The sequence below is a fragment of the Coregonus lavaretus genome, assembly GCF_964263955.1.
Source record: "Coregonus lavaretus genome assembly, chromosome: 28".
In the NCBI taxonomy this organism is placed as follows: domain Eukaryota; kingdom Metazoa; phylum Chordata; class Actinopteri; order Salmoniformes; family Salmonidae; genus Coregonus; species Coregonus lavaretus.
In genome coordinates, this window is record NC_140015.1 from 19,636,780 (window position 1) to 19,653,757 (window position 16,978).

Consider the following 16,978-nt stretch of genomic DNA (forward strand, 5'->3'; position numbering starts at 1 on the left):
AGTGATATAAGTACCACACATTCAAACACTGAAGATAGAAGTCGACCCTAACCACAGATGTAGCATCAGGGTGTTCATCACCCAGTAGGTAGATAAAATGCCTCTGATCTAGGACCAGCAAATAAGGGCAACTTCTACCAACTCCCATTCAAAACTCAAGTATTTTAATCACGGAGAGACCACCATCCATGAAGGAAGGAGACTTTCCCCATCAAAGCAAGTAACATTTGGAGGCAGGGATCAAAGTGGCTGAGGATGTAAAAGAGAGCAAGTCTTCCTGGAACGTCTACACATGGCAGGGGAAGCAAGTCCAGTGCTTGCTCAGCACAATGACACCTGTTATACTACAGTGCTGTGATTTCATCTTGGTCACTAGTGTCAGCCTTGAGTTTGGAGAGGGCAGCATGGATTCTGAACTGGGTGCGTGACTCCATGGAGTACTCCTTGTAGTTATTTCTGAGGGAACAGAACAAAGTGGATAGGAATCATGAGTAAGACATAGTAACGGGGTAACGTTGTGTGTGTGTGTACTATATACAGTGAGCTCCAAAGGTATTTGGACAGTGAAATTTTTTGTTGTTGGGTTTGTGCCCATAGGCCTGTTGTAAGGCAGGTCCTCACCAGACATCACCGGCAACAACGTCGCCTATGGGCACAAACCCACCGTCGCTGGACCAGACAGGTCTGGGGTGATGGTCGGATTCGCGTTTATGGTCGAAGGAATGAGCGTTACACCGAGGCCTGTACTCTGGAGCGGGATCGATTTGGAGGTGGAGGGTCCGTCATGGTCTGGGGCAGTGTGTCACAGCATCATCGGACTGAGCTTGTTGTCATTGCAGGCAATCTCAAAGCTGTGCGTTACAGGGAAGACATCCTCCTCCCTCATGTGGTACCCTTCCTGCAGGCTCATCCTGACATGACCCTCCAGCATGACAATGCCACCAACCATACTGCTCGTTCTGTGCGTGATTTCCTGCAAGACAGGAATGTCAGTGTTCTGCCATGGCCAGCGAAGAGCCCGGATCTCAATCCCATTGAGCACGTCTGGGACCTGTTGGATCGGAGGGTGAGGGCTAGGGCCATTCCCCCCAGAAATGTCCGGGAACTTGCAGGTGCCTTGGTGGGGTAACATCTCATAGCAAGAACTGGCAAATCTGGTGCAGTCCTTGAGGAGGAGATGCACTGCAGTACTTAACGCAGCTGGTGGCTACACCAGATACTGACTGTTACTTTTGATTTTGACCCCCCCTTTGTTTAGGGACACATTATTCAATTTCTGTTAGTCACGTCTGTGTAACTTGTTCACTTTATGTCTCAGTTGTTGAATCTTGTTTTGTTCATACAAATATTTACACATGTTAAGTTTGCTGAAAATAAACGCAGTTGACAGTGAGAAGACGTTTCTTTTTTTGCTGAGTTTAGATGAAAACTATCTTGGTAAATAGTGTGGTCTACAGCTTATCATGAGATACTCGAGCAAAACGTAGAGACTTCCTTAATATTTGATTTGGCGCACCAGCTGTTATTGACAAATAGACACAGACCGCCACCCCTTTTCTTACCGGAAGCAGCTGTTCTGTCTTGCCGATGAACGGAAAAACCAGCCAACTGTATATTATCCATGTCGTAGTTCAGCCATGACTCGGTGAAACATAAGATATTACAGTTTTTTAATGTCCCGTTGGTAGGATAGTCTTGAACGGAGCTCATCCAGTTTATTCTCCAATAATTGCACGTTGGCCAATAGGACGGATGGTAGAGGCGGGTTACCCACTCGCCAACGAATTCTCACAAGGCACCCAGACCTGCGTCCCCTGTATTTGAGTATTCTCTTCACGCGAATGACGGGGATTTGGGCCTGGTCGAGTATCTGGAATAAATCCTTTGCGCCCGACTCGTTAAAGAAAACATCTTCATCCAGTTCGAGGTGAGTAATCGCTGTTTTCATGCCGAGCTGGAATGCAAGCCTGCTACATCCTACTACAGCTTGCAGGCTGTATCGGAACAACCAGTAAGAGGTGACTCACTTGGCCTTCACCAGTAATTTGATGGCCTCCTCCTTGCGGCCCGTGTCCATGTAGACCACACTGAGCTCCAGCAGAGCGTTGGGCACCAGGTAATGGTCAAACTTGATCTTCTTCTCACTGGAGGTTAGAGAACAGACGGCCATATCATTAACCTCTTAGTCATTTACACTGAGCATGTTCATCTATCACTGACTGTCTCTAGACATTATTCAGAATGCATTTCACTGCTATGAGGTCCTACATAACACTGCATTGCTCAATTTGCTGTGATAACACACTGGTGTGGTTTAATCAAACAGAGAACACATTGTTTGATTAAATACCATGAAATTATTTCCTTTTGGCATGTATGAGTTTGTTAAAAAAACATTGACACTCTCGATCTCAGGAAGAATAGCTGCTGTTTCGGCAAAGGCTAATGGGGGTCCAAATAAACCAATAAACTCGTTTTATAACCTCTCAGCAAACATGATACATATGCGTCTGCATGTATTTACCATCTTGTTATACAACACACAGATCCAGGTGTGTATAAATGAAAGATTACCCATCTCACCTGTTGTACACCTTGTTGAAGCATTCCTCTGCAGCCTGAATGTGTCCCTGGTTCTTCAGACACAGCCCCTTCAGTAGGTGGATCACACAGCGGTCATCCACTGAATACTCATTTGCTGCCAAAACAAAAAAGAACACAGATTATAAAACCATGCATTAAAAATTACTCAACACAGGCTCAAGCAGAATGTGTGTAGAATGAGTCTTTATCCATTCTCTTTTGGTGATATTATAAGAGTAGTTATTGCTTCATGGACAGCTGAGAGAAGTAGGCTGGTTTGGCCCAGTCAGTCTGACTGCCTGAAACTGGTTAGCCCCAGACAGGTTGCATTACCGGGAGATTCCAGCAGGGTGCGCTCTGCCTCCACCAGTGTCTGCAGCATGCCCTCGGTCAGCTCTGGCCGCTTGCTGATCATGGAGAAGCCGTTCCACATGTACATAATCTCCTACCGCAGTGCAGAAAGAGAGAATACTGTCAGAATCACACAAATACAACTGACCGTTAGCATTTTAGCTACAGATTTGTGTATGTCTTTATGCAGTTTTGCGTTTGTGGGGTGGGGTCTTACCAGCACAGGCACTGGGAGCCTCACTGGGCAGCTAGCTTTGTAACGTCTAGCCTTGCGAATGGCAAACTTCTCTGTGGGGGGAGACTTCCCTGCTATCTTTTGCTTGAAGGTGGACACCTGTCTAAGAGAGTGGGCAAAGACAGAAAAAGAGAAGGGGCCAGGAAAGAGAGGGGTGGTCACAATTAAAAGAAGGGACTGGGGAATTTCAAGTTACGTTTTTGTTGTTGTTGTGATGAGTTTGTTTACCTGAAGAGCTCAACCTCATCTTCCCCAAAGGGCCTAGCCTCCCCTGGAGCCAGCATGCTCAGGTAAGCAGCCTTCATGTACACATACATGGCCTGAAGGAAAGACAAGCCTTATTTCCGTCAGGACCCAGCCATACAGTAAGTAGAGTTTAATAATGTCAACAGTCTGTGGTGGGGAGAAAATACTGCATTGGCTTTAAAAGCCATACACTTAGTGGGCAGGTCAAAACCGTTGACTGAATTAAATTAAGAGTGTCTGCTCAAGTGGTTTTGTGTTTTCGATGAACATATGGGCGTGGGAATTGTGTCTTCCCAATTGGGTCCTAGGCTATACTCAACACTACAGCACACTCTCTTGCCTTGGACCAGTGGCTCTCATTGCTCAGTAGGTCTGCGTAGAAGTAGGCCATCCTCCACACGCACTTGTATGTGAAGCACCACATCAGCTCCCAGTAGCACATGTGGTGGAACTGCTTCCACTGCTGCTGAGCTTTGCAGCCATCCTCAAACAGCACCACCGCCTGGTAACACATCGCCATTACAGTACACCCCACCAGGAAAACAGGCACACACTGACTCATTCTAGGCCTATCAATAAAAACACCACTGCTAAATATGACTGAAAAAAGGGACAGATAACACAAATAGCATCACAAAGACATTTAATTTGAGGCTCACCTCATCAATGTTCCCCTTGATCGCCTCAGCCCTGCCTGCGAAGAAGAGAAATATGGCCCCCTGAAGGGAAGTGGAAAGAAACGTAAACATTCTCTGATAACCTGACAACACCATATATATAATACTTTGGCAGTGGCTAGCACTTGTAAAATGACAAACTTACACAATGGTAGCTCAAGCATAAGCACCTCCTCTGACTAAATGACCTATTACATGGTCAGTGCATTACTTACCCACATTACGCCCACATTGTAAACCTATTATTTTAGATTGTGTTTGCCAAGACATCTGTTGGTATCGGTACACATTGTGTTCCATACAGAGTTGAGTTTGCTTTGGGCTGGGTGAGAGCCTGGGGAGGAGGAGTGTCACTCACCTGTGGGTAGCGCAGCCGGAAAGGCTTCAGCAGCTTCTCAGCATCAGCCACGTCCCCCTCACCCGTCCCTGTAGAGTGATAAAGAAATGAAAACACAGAAACCCACAAACACAGTCTACCCTCTCTCTCTTCAGCTCTCTCACACACACACACGTGTATGTTATACATAAATTATGTTGTAATGTATTTCTGTCATGTCCGGACAGCCAAGTCAGTTGTGATCTCCATTCACTTCCTGGTTGTGAGGAGTAGAGTACCGAGTATGAAGGTGAGGAAGGTGTAGTAACAGAGCAACAGCAGAGCACACAGCATGGAGCGCAGGTTGTGTGTAGTGGCACCATCATTCAGCTGGGACAGACCATACTCCTGCACACAAGAACATACAGTATATGCTGAGGGAGAGAGAAACAGAGACAACCTGTAAAGCAGGGCTGCCCAACGCTGTTCCTGTAGAGCTACCATCCTGTAGATTATCTAGCAGACCTGATTCTAATAATGACCTGCTTGATAAGGTGAATATTGGGAATTACAACTAGGTAAAAAACTACAGCAGGCTAGCTCTCCAGGAACAGGGTTGGGCAGCCCTGCTGTAAACCAATCACTTTCTATATACAAGTTAGAATGAGCAACTATACCTTGTCTCCAGAGAAGCCAGCAAACTCTAAAACTTTGAGTAACCGAGGTGGGAACATGGAGAGAGTCTGTGGAAGACAGTACAGAACCCTGTGATACAGCATAAGGACTGACTGACATGTGGTAAAACACGTAATGATGTAACAAATGGGCCATTAATGGAATATGGGGATGCTTGTGGGACATACCAAGTTGAATGCTCCGATCCCAAAAGACACCCCTCCCTCTAAGTGAATGTGGTTGGGTCCTTGGAGAGAGCTGTTAGACTGTATGAAGGTGTGCAGCTCCCTGTGTCATAAAAGGCAATTATGTCATTCATAGTCTAACATGATTATACATAATGATATAATAGGCCGTAATAATGCGGGATTATTACACAATAAAAACACATCTAACTGACTGATAACTACAGACACTTACCAGAGAAAATGGCCATTATTGTTTTAACAACTGAACAGTCTGTTATTGTAATAGCAGTGCATAATTTGGTAAATATAATTATTGATTCCCTCTGTTGATTCACAATCACACTGTATAATGTTAGAACCATTTTCCCCTTCCTCCTGCAAACTTACTTGTAAATCAGGTAACTGTTGCGTACTTTGATTCCTCCTTTGATAAAACTCACCATGTTCTCATCCTTGAGGAAGAGGGAAAATAAAACATATTTTAACATAAGGTGTCAACTGGTGAGACAGTAATGTACTGTATCCACAAATGAATGAGGACAGGGGAAACCTGTTGGATCACGCTTTAAACTATGCACACAGACTCAAAACACCATGAAGCGGAAGGGGCAAACTACAATGTGTTTCATCGACTGATATCTAAATCAGTTGGATACAGTTATCATACATACAGGTAACGACCAAAATAAAGGAAACACCAGCATAAAGCGTCTTAATAGGGCGTTGGGCCACCACGAGCCACCAGAACAGCTTCAATGCACCTTGGCATAGATTCTACAAGTGTCTGGAACTCTATGGAGGGATGCGACATTCTTCCACTAGAAATTACGTAATTTGGTGTTTTGTTGATGGTGGTGGAAAATGCTGTCTCAAGCACCGCTCCAGAATCTCCCAGAAGTGTTCAATTGGGTTGAGATCTGGTGACTGAGACACACACACCCTTTAAACCCCCTATGCTCCTTTAAGACCCCTCTTTCAAAGTAACTGATCTCTTCTTCTAGCCATGGTATCTAAAATAATGGGCAACTAGGCATTTTTATACATTATCCTAAGCATGATGGGATGTTAATTGCTTAATTGACTCAGAAAACCATACCTGTGTGGAAGCACCTGCTTTCAATATACTTAGTATCCCTCATTTACTCAAGTGTTTCCTTATTTTGGCAGTTACCTGTGCATCAATGCTAAACGAAACATCAGCATTGTGTCATTAACCAGGATCAGTAAGATTTAGAATTGAGGACAGGAGGACCTGTCTTACCTGTAGGAAGGTGAGAGCTGCCCTTTGGAGCAAGCATTCAGCATAACACGCTTCAGCATGGAGAGCTTGGAGCTGTTCTGCAAACCCGCACACAAACGGTCAGTGGCTATTTGAAATCTGCCATAATAATAGGATGAGGCCCAATTAGAAAAGCGCTCTTACCTTCAGTTAGACGCTCACCAGGTGATTTACTGATATTACTAGGGGACTTTCGGCGAAACCTAAGAAGAAATGAGACCAATTATGAGCCTAACACAAAAAATCTCATTGAACAATGCATGTTTCTCATGTTAATCACATGGGCATTCATGTGGAACAACATTACAACACGACAGCCTTTCAACCACCTCCAGCAATCTCAAGTGTCCTTGCTTGCTGTAGGCCAGGGGTGAAAACGAACAGGCTCCGGACCTCATAGGGTAAGAGCTGAGTACCCCTAGACCATCAAGAGCCGCTCTGGCCATGCAAACACAGGCAAATTCCAGCACAGGCGCAAAGAGACCTGGTTGCCATGTAAATGCTCTCATTTGCCTGCAGGCTGATGGACAGGGGAATAATAGCCTTAGTGGCATATTAGGCCTAACTGTTAGAGGCCAGACCAGACCAACTGTCTGAATATTCCAGGATGTCCCTCTATTTACCTTTTGTGGATGTTGCTTGTGCCTATAATATGAACTAATGTGTTAAAGAGGACATGAAACAGATGACAGTGTCCATGTACAGTAGCATCCTCACCTCTGGCAGACCTCCTGGGCACTCTTCATGGTGTTGCCTGCATTGACGATGTCATCCTGCTGGAAGGTCATCATAGCCTGCATCTCCAGCACAGTGGCGTAGATCAGAGCATGGTACATACTCTCCTTTACCCTTCAACGCAATACACACAACATCATCATCATACACATCCACTGACAACAATCAGAAAACAGCAAGTATTTATCGTCCAGCGAACTTTTTAATTTCCTTTAGAAAAAAATGTGTCTTGCTTCCAATATAGGGACTGGCTTCACCCATTGGTAATGAGGAAATACAGTGGGGGAAAAAAGTATTTAGTCAGCCACCAATTGTGCAAGTTCTCCCACTTAAAAAGATGAGAGGCCTGTAATTTTCATCATAGGTACACGTCAACTATGACAGACAAAATGAGGGAAAAAAATCCAGAAAATCACATTGTAGGATTTTTTATGAATTTATTTGCAAATTATGGTGGAAAATAAGTATTTGGTCAATAACAAAAGTTTCTCAATACTTTGTTATATACCCTTTGTTGGCAATGACACAGGTCAAACGTTTTCTGTAAGTCTTCACAAGGTTTTCACACACTGTTGCTGGTATTTTGGCCCATTCCTCCATGCAGATCTCCTCTAGAGCAGTGATGTTTTGGGGCTGTCGCTGGGCAACACGGACTTTCAACTCCCTCCAAAGATTTTCTATGGGGTTGAGATCTGGAGACTGGCTAGGCTACTCCAGGACATTGAAATGCTTTTTACGAAGCCACTCCTTCGTTGCCCTGGCGGTGTGTTTGGGATCATTGTCATGCTGAAAGACCCAGCCACGTTTCATCTTCAATGCCCTTGCTGATGGAAGGAGGTTTTCACTCAAAATCTCACGATACATGGCCCCATTCATTCTTTCCTTTACACGGATCAGTCGTCCTGGTCCCTTTGCAGAAAAACAGCCCCAAAGCATGATGTTTCCACCCCCATGCTTCACAGTAGGTATGGTGTTCTTTGGATGCAACTCAGCATTCTTTGTCCTCCAAACACGACGAGTTGAGTTTTTACCAAAAAGTTCTAATTTGGTTTCATCTGACCATATGACATTCTCCCAATCCTCTTCTGGATCATCCAAATGCACTCTAGCAAACTTCAGACGGGCCTGGACATGTACTGGCTTAAGCAGGGGGACACGTCTGGCACTGCAGGATTTGAGTCCCTGGCGGCGTAGTGTGTTACTGATGGTAGGCTTTGTTACTTTGGTCCCAGCTCTCTGCAGGTCATTCACTAGGTCCCCCCGTGTGGTTCTGGGATTTTTGCTCACCGTTCTTGTGATCCTTTTGACCCCACGGGGTGAGATCTTGCGTGGAGCCCCAGATCAAGGGAGATTATCAGTGGTCTTGTATGTCTTCCATTTCCTAATAATTGCTCCCACAGTTGATTTCTTCAAACCAAGCTGCTTACCTATTGCAGATTCAGTCTTCCCAGCCTGGTGCAGGTCTACAATTTTGTTTCTGGTGTCCTTTGACAGCTCTTTGGTCTTGGCCATAGTGGAGTTTGGAGTGTGACTGTTTGAGGTTGTGGACAGGTGTCTTTTATACTGATAACAAGTTCAAACAGGTCCCATTAATACAGGTAACAAGTGGAGGACAGAGGAGCCTCTTAAAGAAGAAGTTACAGGTCTGTGAGAGCCAGAAATCTTGCTTGTTTGTAGGTGACCAAATACTTATTTTCCACCATAATTTGCAAATAAATTCATTAAAAATCCTACAATGTGATTTTCTGGATTTTCTTTCCTCATTTTGTCTGTCATAGTTGACGTGTACCTATGATGAAAATTACAGGCCTCTCATCTTTTTAAGTGGGAGAACTTGCACAATTGGTGGCTGACTAAATACTTTTTTCCCCCACTGTATATACAGTAGCCAACAGTAAACACCTCTATTTATTTTTCTATCTTCCTCTATCTCTTCCATTTCACTCCAGCTTGTGTGTGTATGGTGTTCATTTTCCAGGGCCTCTGTTCTGCCCGTTGAGCCCTGGGCGTCAGCTTCAGTAAACACTCCATATCCTGGAGAAGTGACAGGGCCTGATGCCTTGGGTAGCAGGAAGTGCAACACTTCACTGTTCACTGCACTACACCACACCACGTCACACCTCAACAGTGCTGATGTTGCACTAAGTTACACACCACTCAATGACAAAAGGCTAAAGGCTGCACAAATATGCCTCAAGACACCCTGTACACACTAATTGGCCAATGGAGAGTTTGAAGCACACTTTAGTCCAGATAGAGTTGCACTGTTACCGTGGCCGCAGTTTGTCCAGGCTCTCACTGAAGTGGTTGTTGAGGAAGAGGTCCAGGGCCTCCATACACTCCTCAAGGCACGCCTGCAGGGTCATCTGTGAGGAGCTGCACACACACACACTACAATGGTTACATGGACAGTAAGTATCAGCTTTATTATTGTCTCTCTTCCAGAGAAAGAAAATGTGTAATGGAAGGGCTCTAAAGCCCATAGGTAAGGTAAGTTGCCTGCAACAGTGTCAATACACACATGCACGAGCACCCCCCTGTTCACAGCAGTCTGCACACACCGCTCAGTGTCTTACCTTGATTACTGCATTGTTAGGTTTAGAGCTTGCAAGAAAGGCGTTTCATTTTACTTGTGCACATAACATTAAAACCTGGCACGGGTAGATCCAAAGCTTTCTGGTGCACAGTAAAATGAAGAAAAATTAAGAATATCCTTTTGGCCAAGCTAGTCCTGTCAAAATTCTCTAATGTATGCATTTATTTAGAGTCAGAACTCTTAGAAATCAGCTGCAAGATGATCTAAGAAAACTAGCATTCTTGTATGACTTCAAGATAACAATAACAGTGGGTTTCCCCCTCCACAAAGAGCTCGTCAACATACAACATATGTTCAACATAAAACATGCTTTGTGAGAAGTAATATGTGTGTCTAAAGAAAGCACTAAACTGAAACGACACTTCATTTGACAGGAATAAGGAAGAAAGGAGGGTGAGAGTGAGTCATGCTAAAATATTTTTTTTATCTTCAGCTATTCATGCATTGGCTGGTATTTTGTTGAATTATTTGATTAGTCATGAATCAGATGTATTCTCTTCAAAAGAAAATTCTCAAATAAACCCTCTCACAAAGTATTATTATTAAACTACCATCCTGATTCTGTCCATCTTAATGTCAACACAAAACGAATGTAGAGTAAAATAACAAATATCCTAAATAACTTCCAAATAAAGTAATGCAACTAAGTACTTGATCAGTAAGTACTTGTCTTGATTTTTTTTATATCGGCGTATTTACATTAATTAAATTGATGTTGAATAACTATATAAACCGAACAACCAAGAGAAAATTGTTCAGTGCAGTAGGCCAAGCTGTCTCGATGTTGAAACTTACTTCGCCGCGGCAGGTGCATCTTTCCCATTGGACATTTTTTTCTTCCGGGCACTCTGCCCAAAACACCTGTTTAAAAGTAGCCTACTCAGAAGGGTTTGAGGAAAAACATGAATTAGCAAATTGTTTTAATAACAAGCTGGGTGGAGGGTTGATTGATTCCGCTTCAGAACAGAAATTGAATTGAGCTGTGGAATCTTGTTGGGATTGTAATTTGAGAGGGAGAGTTGCAGAGTAGTCAAGTGCTCGAATGCCGTGTGTGGAAAAGAAGCGAGGACTGGATTGACTCCTCCTTCAACATCACCAGGCTCAATGGGTAATGTCTGGAAGGGATACTGCTTCTGTCAAATTGACGCATTTTGGCTAACTCTAACTCTTTTAGTAACCTTAATCTAATTCTCCTAACCGGCTACATCAACTCGCCTAACCTGCTGCTTAAATTCTCCTAAACCTGCTACGAAAAGTTAACTTTGACAAAAGCTGTATGCCTTCCAGACAAAACCGGCTCAATGCCACGCACACATTGCAAACCTGTCATAACCTTTAATTAAATAATGTACATAAGGGCTCAACGTCAAAATGGCTATTTCTTCGTTTAATAGTCATTGGTCTATAATATGGCCATGGCCCATTGTGTCCAATTTATGCACATCTTGGCAAAAATAATAGGATAAGAAACTGCAGTTTTCCAACAGCCTACATTTTATATTAAGTAATTAATTCGGGATTATATTATTTGTGTGTGTGTGTTTGACTCAGAAAATAAAGGAAAAGGTCACACGCGAAGCCTCTCTTATATCTGACCCTTTACATATTAACATTGTTCTGTAAACTGTATAACTCACTGAAGAGAGATGGAAAACCCTAAAAGTAAACACCAGTTCAGATGAATTCCAGTCTCACTGAAGGCATATAGAGCCCAACAGCGGAGGTGTGTGGCGAGTGGCGCAGCGGTCTAAGGCACTGCATCTCATTACCTAGTGGCATCCAGTGGCGGCTGGCCGATAGAGGGCGCTAGGGCGCCGCCCCCTTAAATAAAATTATTTAAAAAAATAAATAAATAAATAAATAAAAAATAAAATAATAATAATAAAAACATCAGTATGTCAATATTTGTGTGTTTGAAATATGGAATGCACACAGTAATATGTGTAAGATATGATAGAAAATCATATTCGCAACCTTTCCTCTGCCTGTCAAACGCCTCGTCAGCTCTGGGCGATACAGAAAGTGCCCCGAGGAGGCGGGTCTACGTAGCAGTTAAGCCAATTGCTAATTTAAGATATGAATGTATGACATAAAATGTAGCTAATCAGCGATTTTAATTCGAATCCAAGGAGGGCGATTATTTTATCGCCCCAAGCTCGCCCCTGATAAAATAAGGACCGGGCTCCAGTGGCGCCATTTTTACTAGACGACAATGGCGAGCGCAAACGTTACTCCTCCAAGACCCAACCCTAACTCGGTGAAATCTCTCCTCCAAGATCCGTTTGAGAGGAGAACTTTGTCAGAGAAAGTTCGGGTGAAAGAGCTGGGCCCAGATCAACCTGACCTCTCAATCAGACAGCAGGCTAGCGAGAAAGGGAAGCAGTATATGCGCGGCTTCTCCCGTAGCTGGTACACCAGGAAGGCTTGGCTAGCTGGGTGCACTGATGCTAATGCTTTATTTTGCTTTCCGTGCTTGCTTTTTAAAACGACGGGGTCAGATTCAGCATGGACAGGTACCGGAGTGAGGGATATGAAGCACCTGTCAGAGAAGGTAAAGAAACATGAGAACACCAGGGCACACATGGACAACTCTGTAAAGCTAGCTGTATTAGGAAGGGTGAACATTGCTACGCAGCTGGATGACGGCCACAGGATTGCGGTGAGGAAACACAATGAGGAGGTGGATAAAAACAGGCACATTCTATCCAAAATTATCGATTGTGTGAAGTTCTGTGGGGCTTTTGAGTTGGCCTTGCGTGGGCACGAGGAGACTGACTCCTCGGACAACCCCGGCATTTTCCGGGGCTTAGTGGATTTTGTTGCCTCCCTCGACAGTGTGCTGGAGGAGCACCTGAAGACAGCTACCGTTTTTAAGGGCACGTCAAAGACGATACAGAACGAGCTGTTGGACTGTATGCTGTCAGTGCTTAAGGATTACATCCTGGAGGAAGTAAAGAGTGCTGATTTTATCGCCATTCAAGCTGACGAGACGACTGACGTTTCCACCCACTGCCAGTTGGTGCTTGTGATACGCTACATCGATGCTAAAAGTAACGTCCAAGAGCGTTTTTTCGAGTTCATTTTGATCGAGAACGCAACCGCCGACACCATCGCTACAGCGCTGCTGGAGAGGCTCAGCACCATACTCTCACATGGACAAAAGGCCAAACTTATTGCCCAGGCTTACGACGGAGCAAGTGTGATGAGGGGAGCCACCGGCGGAGTGCAGCGTAAAATAGTGGATGTGTACGAAAATGCGCACTACGTCCACTGCTATGCACATCAGCTGAACCTCATCATGCAGCAGGCTACTTCACGCATCCCCAGGATCGGCACTTTCTTTTCCGACCTTGCAGGATTTTCTGCTTTCTTCTCCAGGTCTCCCAAGCGAACCACCGTGCTTGACGAAGTGGTTGCGCATAGACTCCCCAGAGCCTCTACAACACGGTGGAACTTCCACAGTCGCGCTGTAAACACTGTGTACGAGTACAGGGATGACCTCCTAACGTGTTTCCAGACCATCAGAGACTCTGGGAACTTTGATGCCCCGACTGTCAGAGAGGCGGGGGGCTTTGTGAGGATGCTCGAAGACGAGGCTTTCTGTTTTTTCCTGGCACTGTTCCACAAGATCATGCCAAATGTGGACATGCTTTTCAGCCAGCTGCAGAAGAGGAACATCGACCCTGTCTTCATTAAAGCACTTGTCCAGAGGTTCACAGACAGCATGCTAACAATCAGGTAAATAACTATATTTACTATTGGCTGAGAAAGATGTTGTTAGAAAGATGAATAGTTCACTTACAACAGTTTAAAAGCCTAAATGTGTCTGGTCATCAAAGTGAGTGATTATCATAGAGCCGTCACAATTATATTTGTTTTAGTATTTTAAAAGGAAAGAGAAGACACAATCAGACGTTGATAATAATGCAGGAAAGTACTACACAGTTTGTAATAATTATTCAGGTGTCCACCAGGTCAATTTCTAGAAGAGGCCTAGTTGTTATTGAAGATTAACTTTATTGCTAAGTTCACAGCAGAACAAAATGATGTTGCATCCCTCTCACAAATGTAATAGAAAAAGGCTTTAAAACGTAATAACATCAGTTAATTATGTACATCACAGGTTAAAAGCAGTTACTAGACATAGTTTGTGTGTATATACACACTATCTGTCTGTCTGTCTGTCTATATATATATATATATATATATATATATATATATATATATATATATATATATATATATAAAAGTCACTGGTTGTGTGTTGAGGGGGAATTACAGTGAGTTAAGAAGTCTGATTGCAAGTTATCAAATTAAACTTTATTTTTTGGACCCAGGGCCTCAATTCCCTCTTTGTGTGGGGACAGCGCATCTGACGAGCAGCAACAGCCCATCAAGCGACGGAGGATGCTGGGACCAGGAGAACAACAGAGGTTGGCTATAGAGGTAAGTTGTGATGTAATTGTCAGTGTTTCCCCCTAGAACTATTTTCAGGCCTGGTAGTATGTAGCCAAAACCCTGAACAATCAGCACCTTGGTAATCATATACTTGAGTTGGACATAGGCATGTGTCAGTCAGGATCACTTGCATCAAAATAGCTTAATTGCAAATTAAAGCTGATGATGTATCTTTTACAGGTATGTGATACCATCCTGAGTCATGCCAAAGAGAGGTTCTCCTTCACCCAGCACCTCATCAGCGCAACACTATTGCACGGAGAGTTGTTCCCACAACACAGTGTGAAGTTCCCCGATACAGCGCTTGAAACAACCGTGGAGGCGTACCCCATGTTGAACAAGGCCAAGCTCAAAACCGAACTGTCCCTCATCTATGAGAACAGTGAGTTCAAGGCTTGTAGTGGTGCAGTGCCCCTGTACCAGTTCTTCATGGAGAACAACCTTCAGAGCACTTTCACAGAGACTGCCAGCCTCCTCAAGATCCTCATCACCACACCCATGACAACTGCTGAGTCAGAAAGGTGCTTCTCTACACTGAAAAGGATCAAGACCTTCCTGAGAAACAGCATGACACAGGATCGCCTGAACGCTCTGGCCATGCTCTCCATGGAGAAGAAACTTGTCAGGGACATTCCTGACTTTAATCAAAGGGTCATTGAGAGGTTTGCCACTCAGAAGGACAGACGGGCAAAATTCCTGTACAAATAAGATGACAGACACACACACACAGAGCAGCTCTGGCCGCATGTTTCTTTGTATATAGTTGACCTTAGCATAAAAAATCCAGTTATATATGGTACTCTAGAAAGTCTTAATAGTGTCTTTGCTAATATTACTGTATATATGTTGTTTGTATCAATTAATTGTTGCAGTTCTGGAGCACATGAACAATTAGTCACATTTAGTATGATCATAAAATACTGTATGCTATTCTTCCAGTCAAAGGTTTGAGTTCATCCACTTGATATCCATTTCTATATTATACATCCTTTTATACAGTGTAAGATTTCCTATAAACTTTATAATAATTTCATGTTATTGTCCACTTTCCACTCTGTTCTGACAGCATGCCTGTTGCGTTGCCTGTTTACTACCAATGGTGAAAAGTTCACTTTAAATGCAAATGAAAGGCTTGGGTTTGTGTAATATGTTTTTGTGTAAGAATGCCTCAACTTTTTAATATTGGCATTAAATAATTACTGAATGTTTCACTGAGCACTGCTGTCCTGCAGTTTGTGTTAAAATATATCGCGATGGTTACAGGAAAAAAAAAGTATGGCACAGCCCCACCGAGAATATTTTTCACCAGCCGCCACTGGTGGCATCACTACAGACCTTGGTTCGATTCCAGGCTGTATCACAATCCGGTTGTAATTGGGAGTCCCATAGGGCGGCGCACAATTGGCCCAGCGTCGTCCGGGGTAGGCCATCATTGTAAATAAGAATTTGCTCTTAATGATCGGACCCTTTTTTTTCAATTTTCGCCTAAAACGACATACCCAAATCTAACTGTCTGTAGCTCAGGACCTGAAGCAAGGATATGCATATTCTTGATACCATTTGAAAGGAAACACTTTGAAGTTTGTGGAAATGTGAAATTAATGTAGGAGAATAACACATTAGATCTGGTAGAAGATAATACAAACAAAAAAACATGCGTTTTCTATTATTATTTTTTTCATAACCTTTGAAATGCAAGAGAAAGGCCACAATATAATATTGCAGTTTAGGCGCAATTTAGATTTTGGCCACTAGATGGCAGCAGTGTGTTTGCAAAGTTTCAGATTGATCCAGTGAAGCATTGCAATACAGGACTATTTTGTATCAAGTCTGCCCAAATGTGCCGAATTGGTCAATTGATACATTTTCAAGTACATAACTATAGAGAACATACAAAAATGATATGGTAATACAAAATGTAAGTTTACACACTCCCAGGAATGTCATACATGATGGATCAATAGCTTATACACTAACTTTCACACATCTAGATGGACGGGCGCGGTGGGTGTAGAGCCAGAGACAGCAAGGGTTCAAACTGTAGAACCCAGTTCCTACATTTGAATATAAAAATGGATTTTATCAAACAAAACTATGCTAAATTTTATCTCTGGGACCCTCAGGATGACAAATCAGAGCTAGATGACTGAATATAAGTACATTATTTACCTTCAGAGGTGAATGTATCAAACCAGTTGCCGTGATAAGTTTTTTGTTGTTGTGCACTCTCCTCAAACAATAGCATGGTATTTTTTTCACTGTAATAGCTACTGTAAATTGGACAGTGCAGTTAGATTAACAAGAATGTAAGCTTTCTGCCCGTAAAAGACATTCCTATGTCCTGGAAAGTTTGCTGTTACTTACAACAGTCATGCTAATCACATTAGCGCACGTTAGCTCAACCATCCCGGATACGGGACACCGATCCCGTAGAGGTTAACTGACTTGCCTAGTTAAATAAAGGTTAAATAAAAATACACATAAAACCTAGCGGTCAAACAGGGGAATGGTTCCAATCGTTTTTCCACCTTTAATTTTTCCTATAGGGGATTTTAGAAACACTTAAAATAAGGGCTGTGTTTCGTGTAGGCTTACCCTGGCGTAACATTTTGATAGCCATGTAAATCTCTCTCAGACAA

At 43.3% G+C, this 16,978-nt stretch overlaps 1 protein-coding gene across 1 annotated transcript; it reads right to left on the reverse strand.

The window, feature by feature from the left end:
* Nucleotides 1–344: 344 nt before the first annotated feature.
* Nucleotides 345–9,651, reverse strand: LOC311103911 (tetratricopeptide repeat protein 39A-like; the record flags this gene model as incomplete). The annotated part of the gene is made up of 17 exons (XM_084145536.1): nucleotides 345–456; nucleotides 2,028–2,144; nucleotides 2,584–2,698; nucleotides 2,917–3,028; nucleotides 3,152–3,272; nucleotides 3,398–3,489; nucleotides 3,756–3,917; nucleotides 4,075–4,134; nucleotides 4,451–4,518; nucleotides 4,708–4,816; nucleotides 5,086–5,151; nucleotides 5,272–5,371; nucleotides 5,659–5,723; nucleotides 6,533–6,609; nucleotides 6,695–6,753; nucleotides 7,268–7,399; nucleotides 9,557–9,651. 17 exons carry the CDS (start codon nucleotides 9,649–9,651, stop codon nucleotides 345–347), a joined length of 1,662 nt encoding a protein of 553 aa, XP_084001662.1.
* Between the last annotated feature and the right edge of the window lie 7,327 nt (nucleotides 9,652–16,978).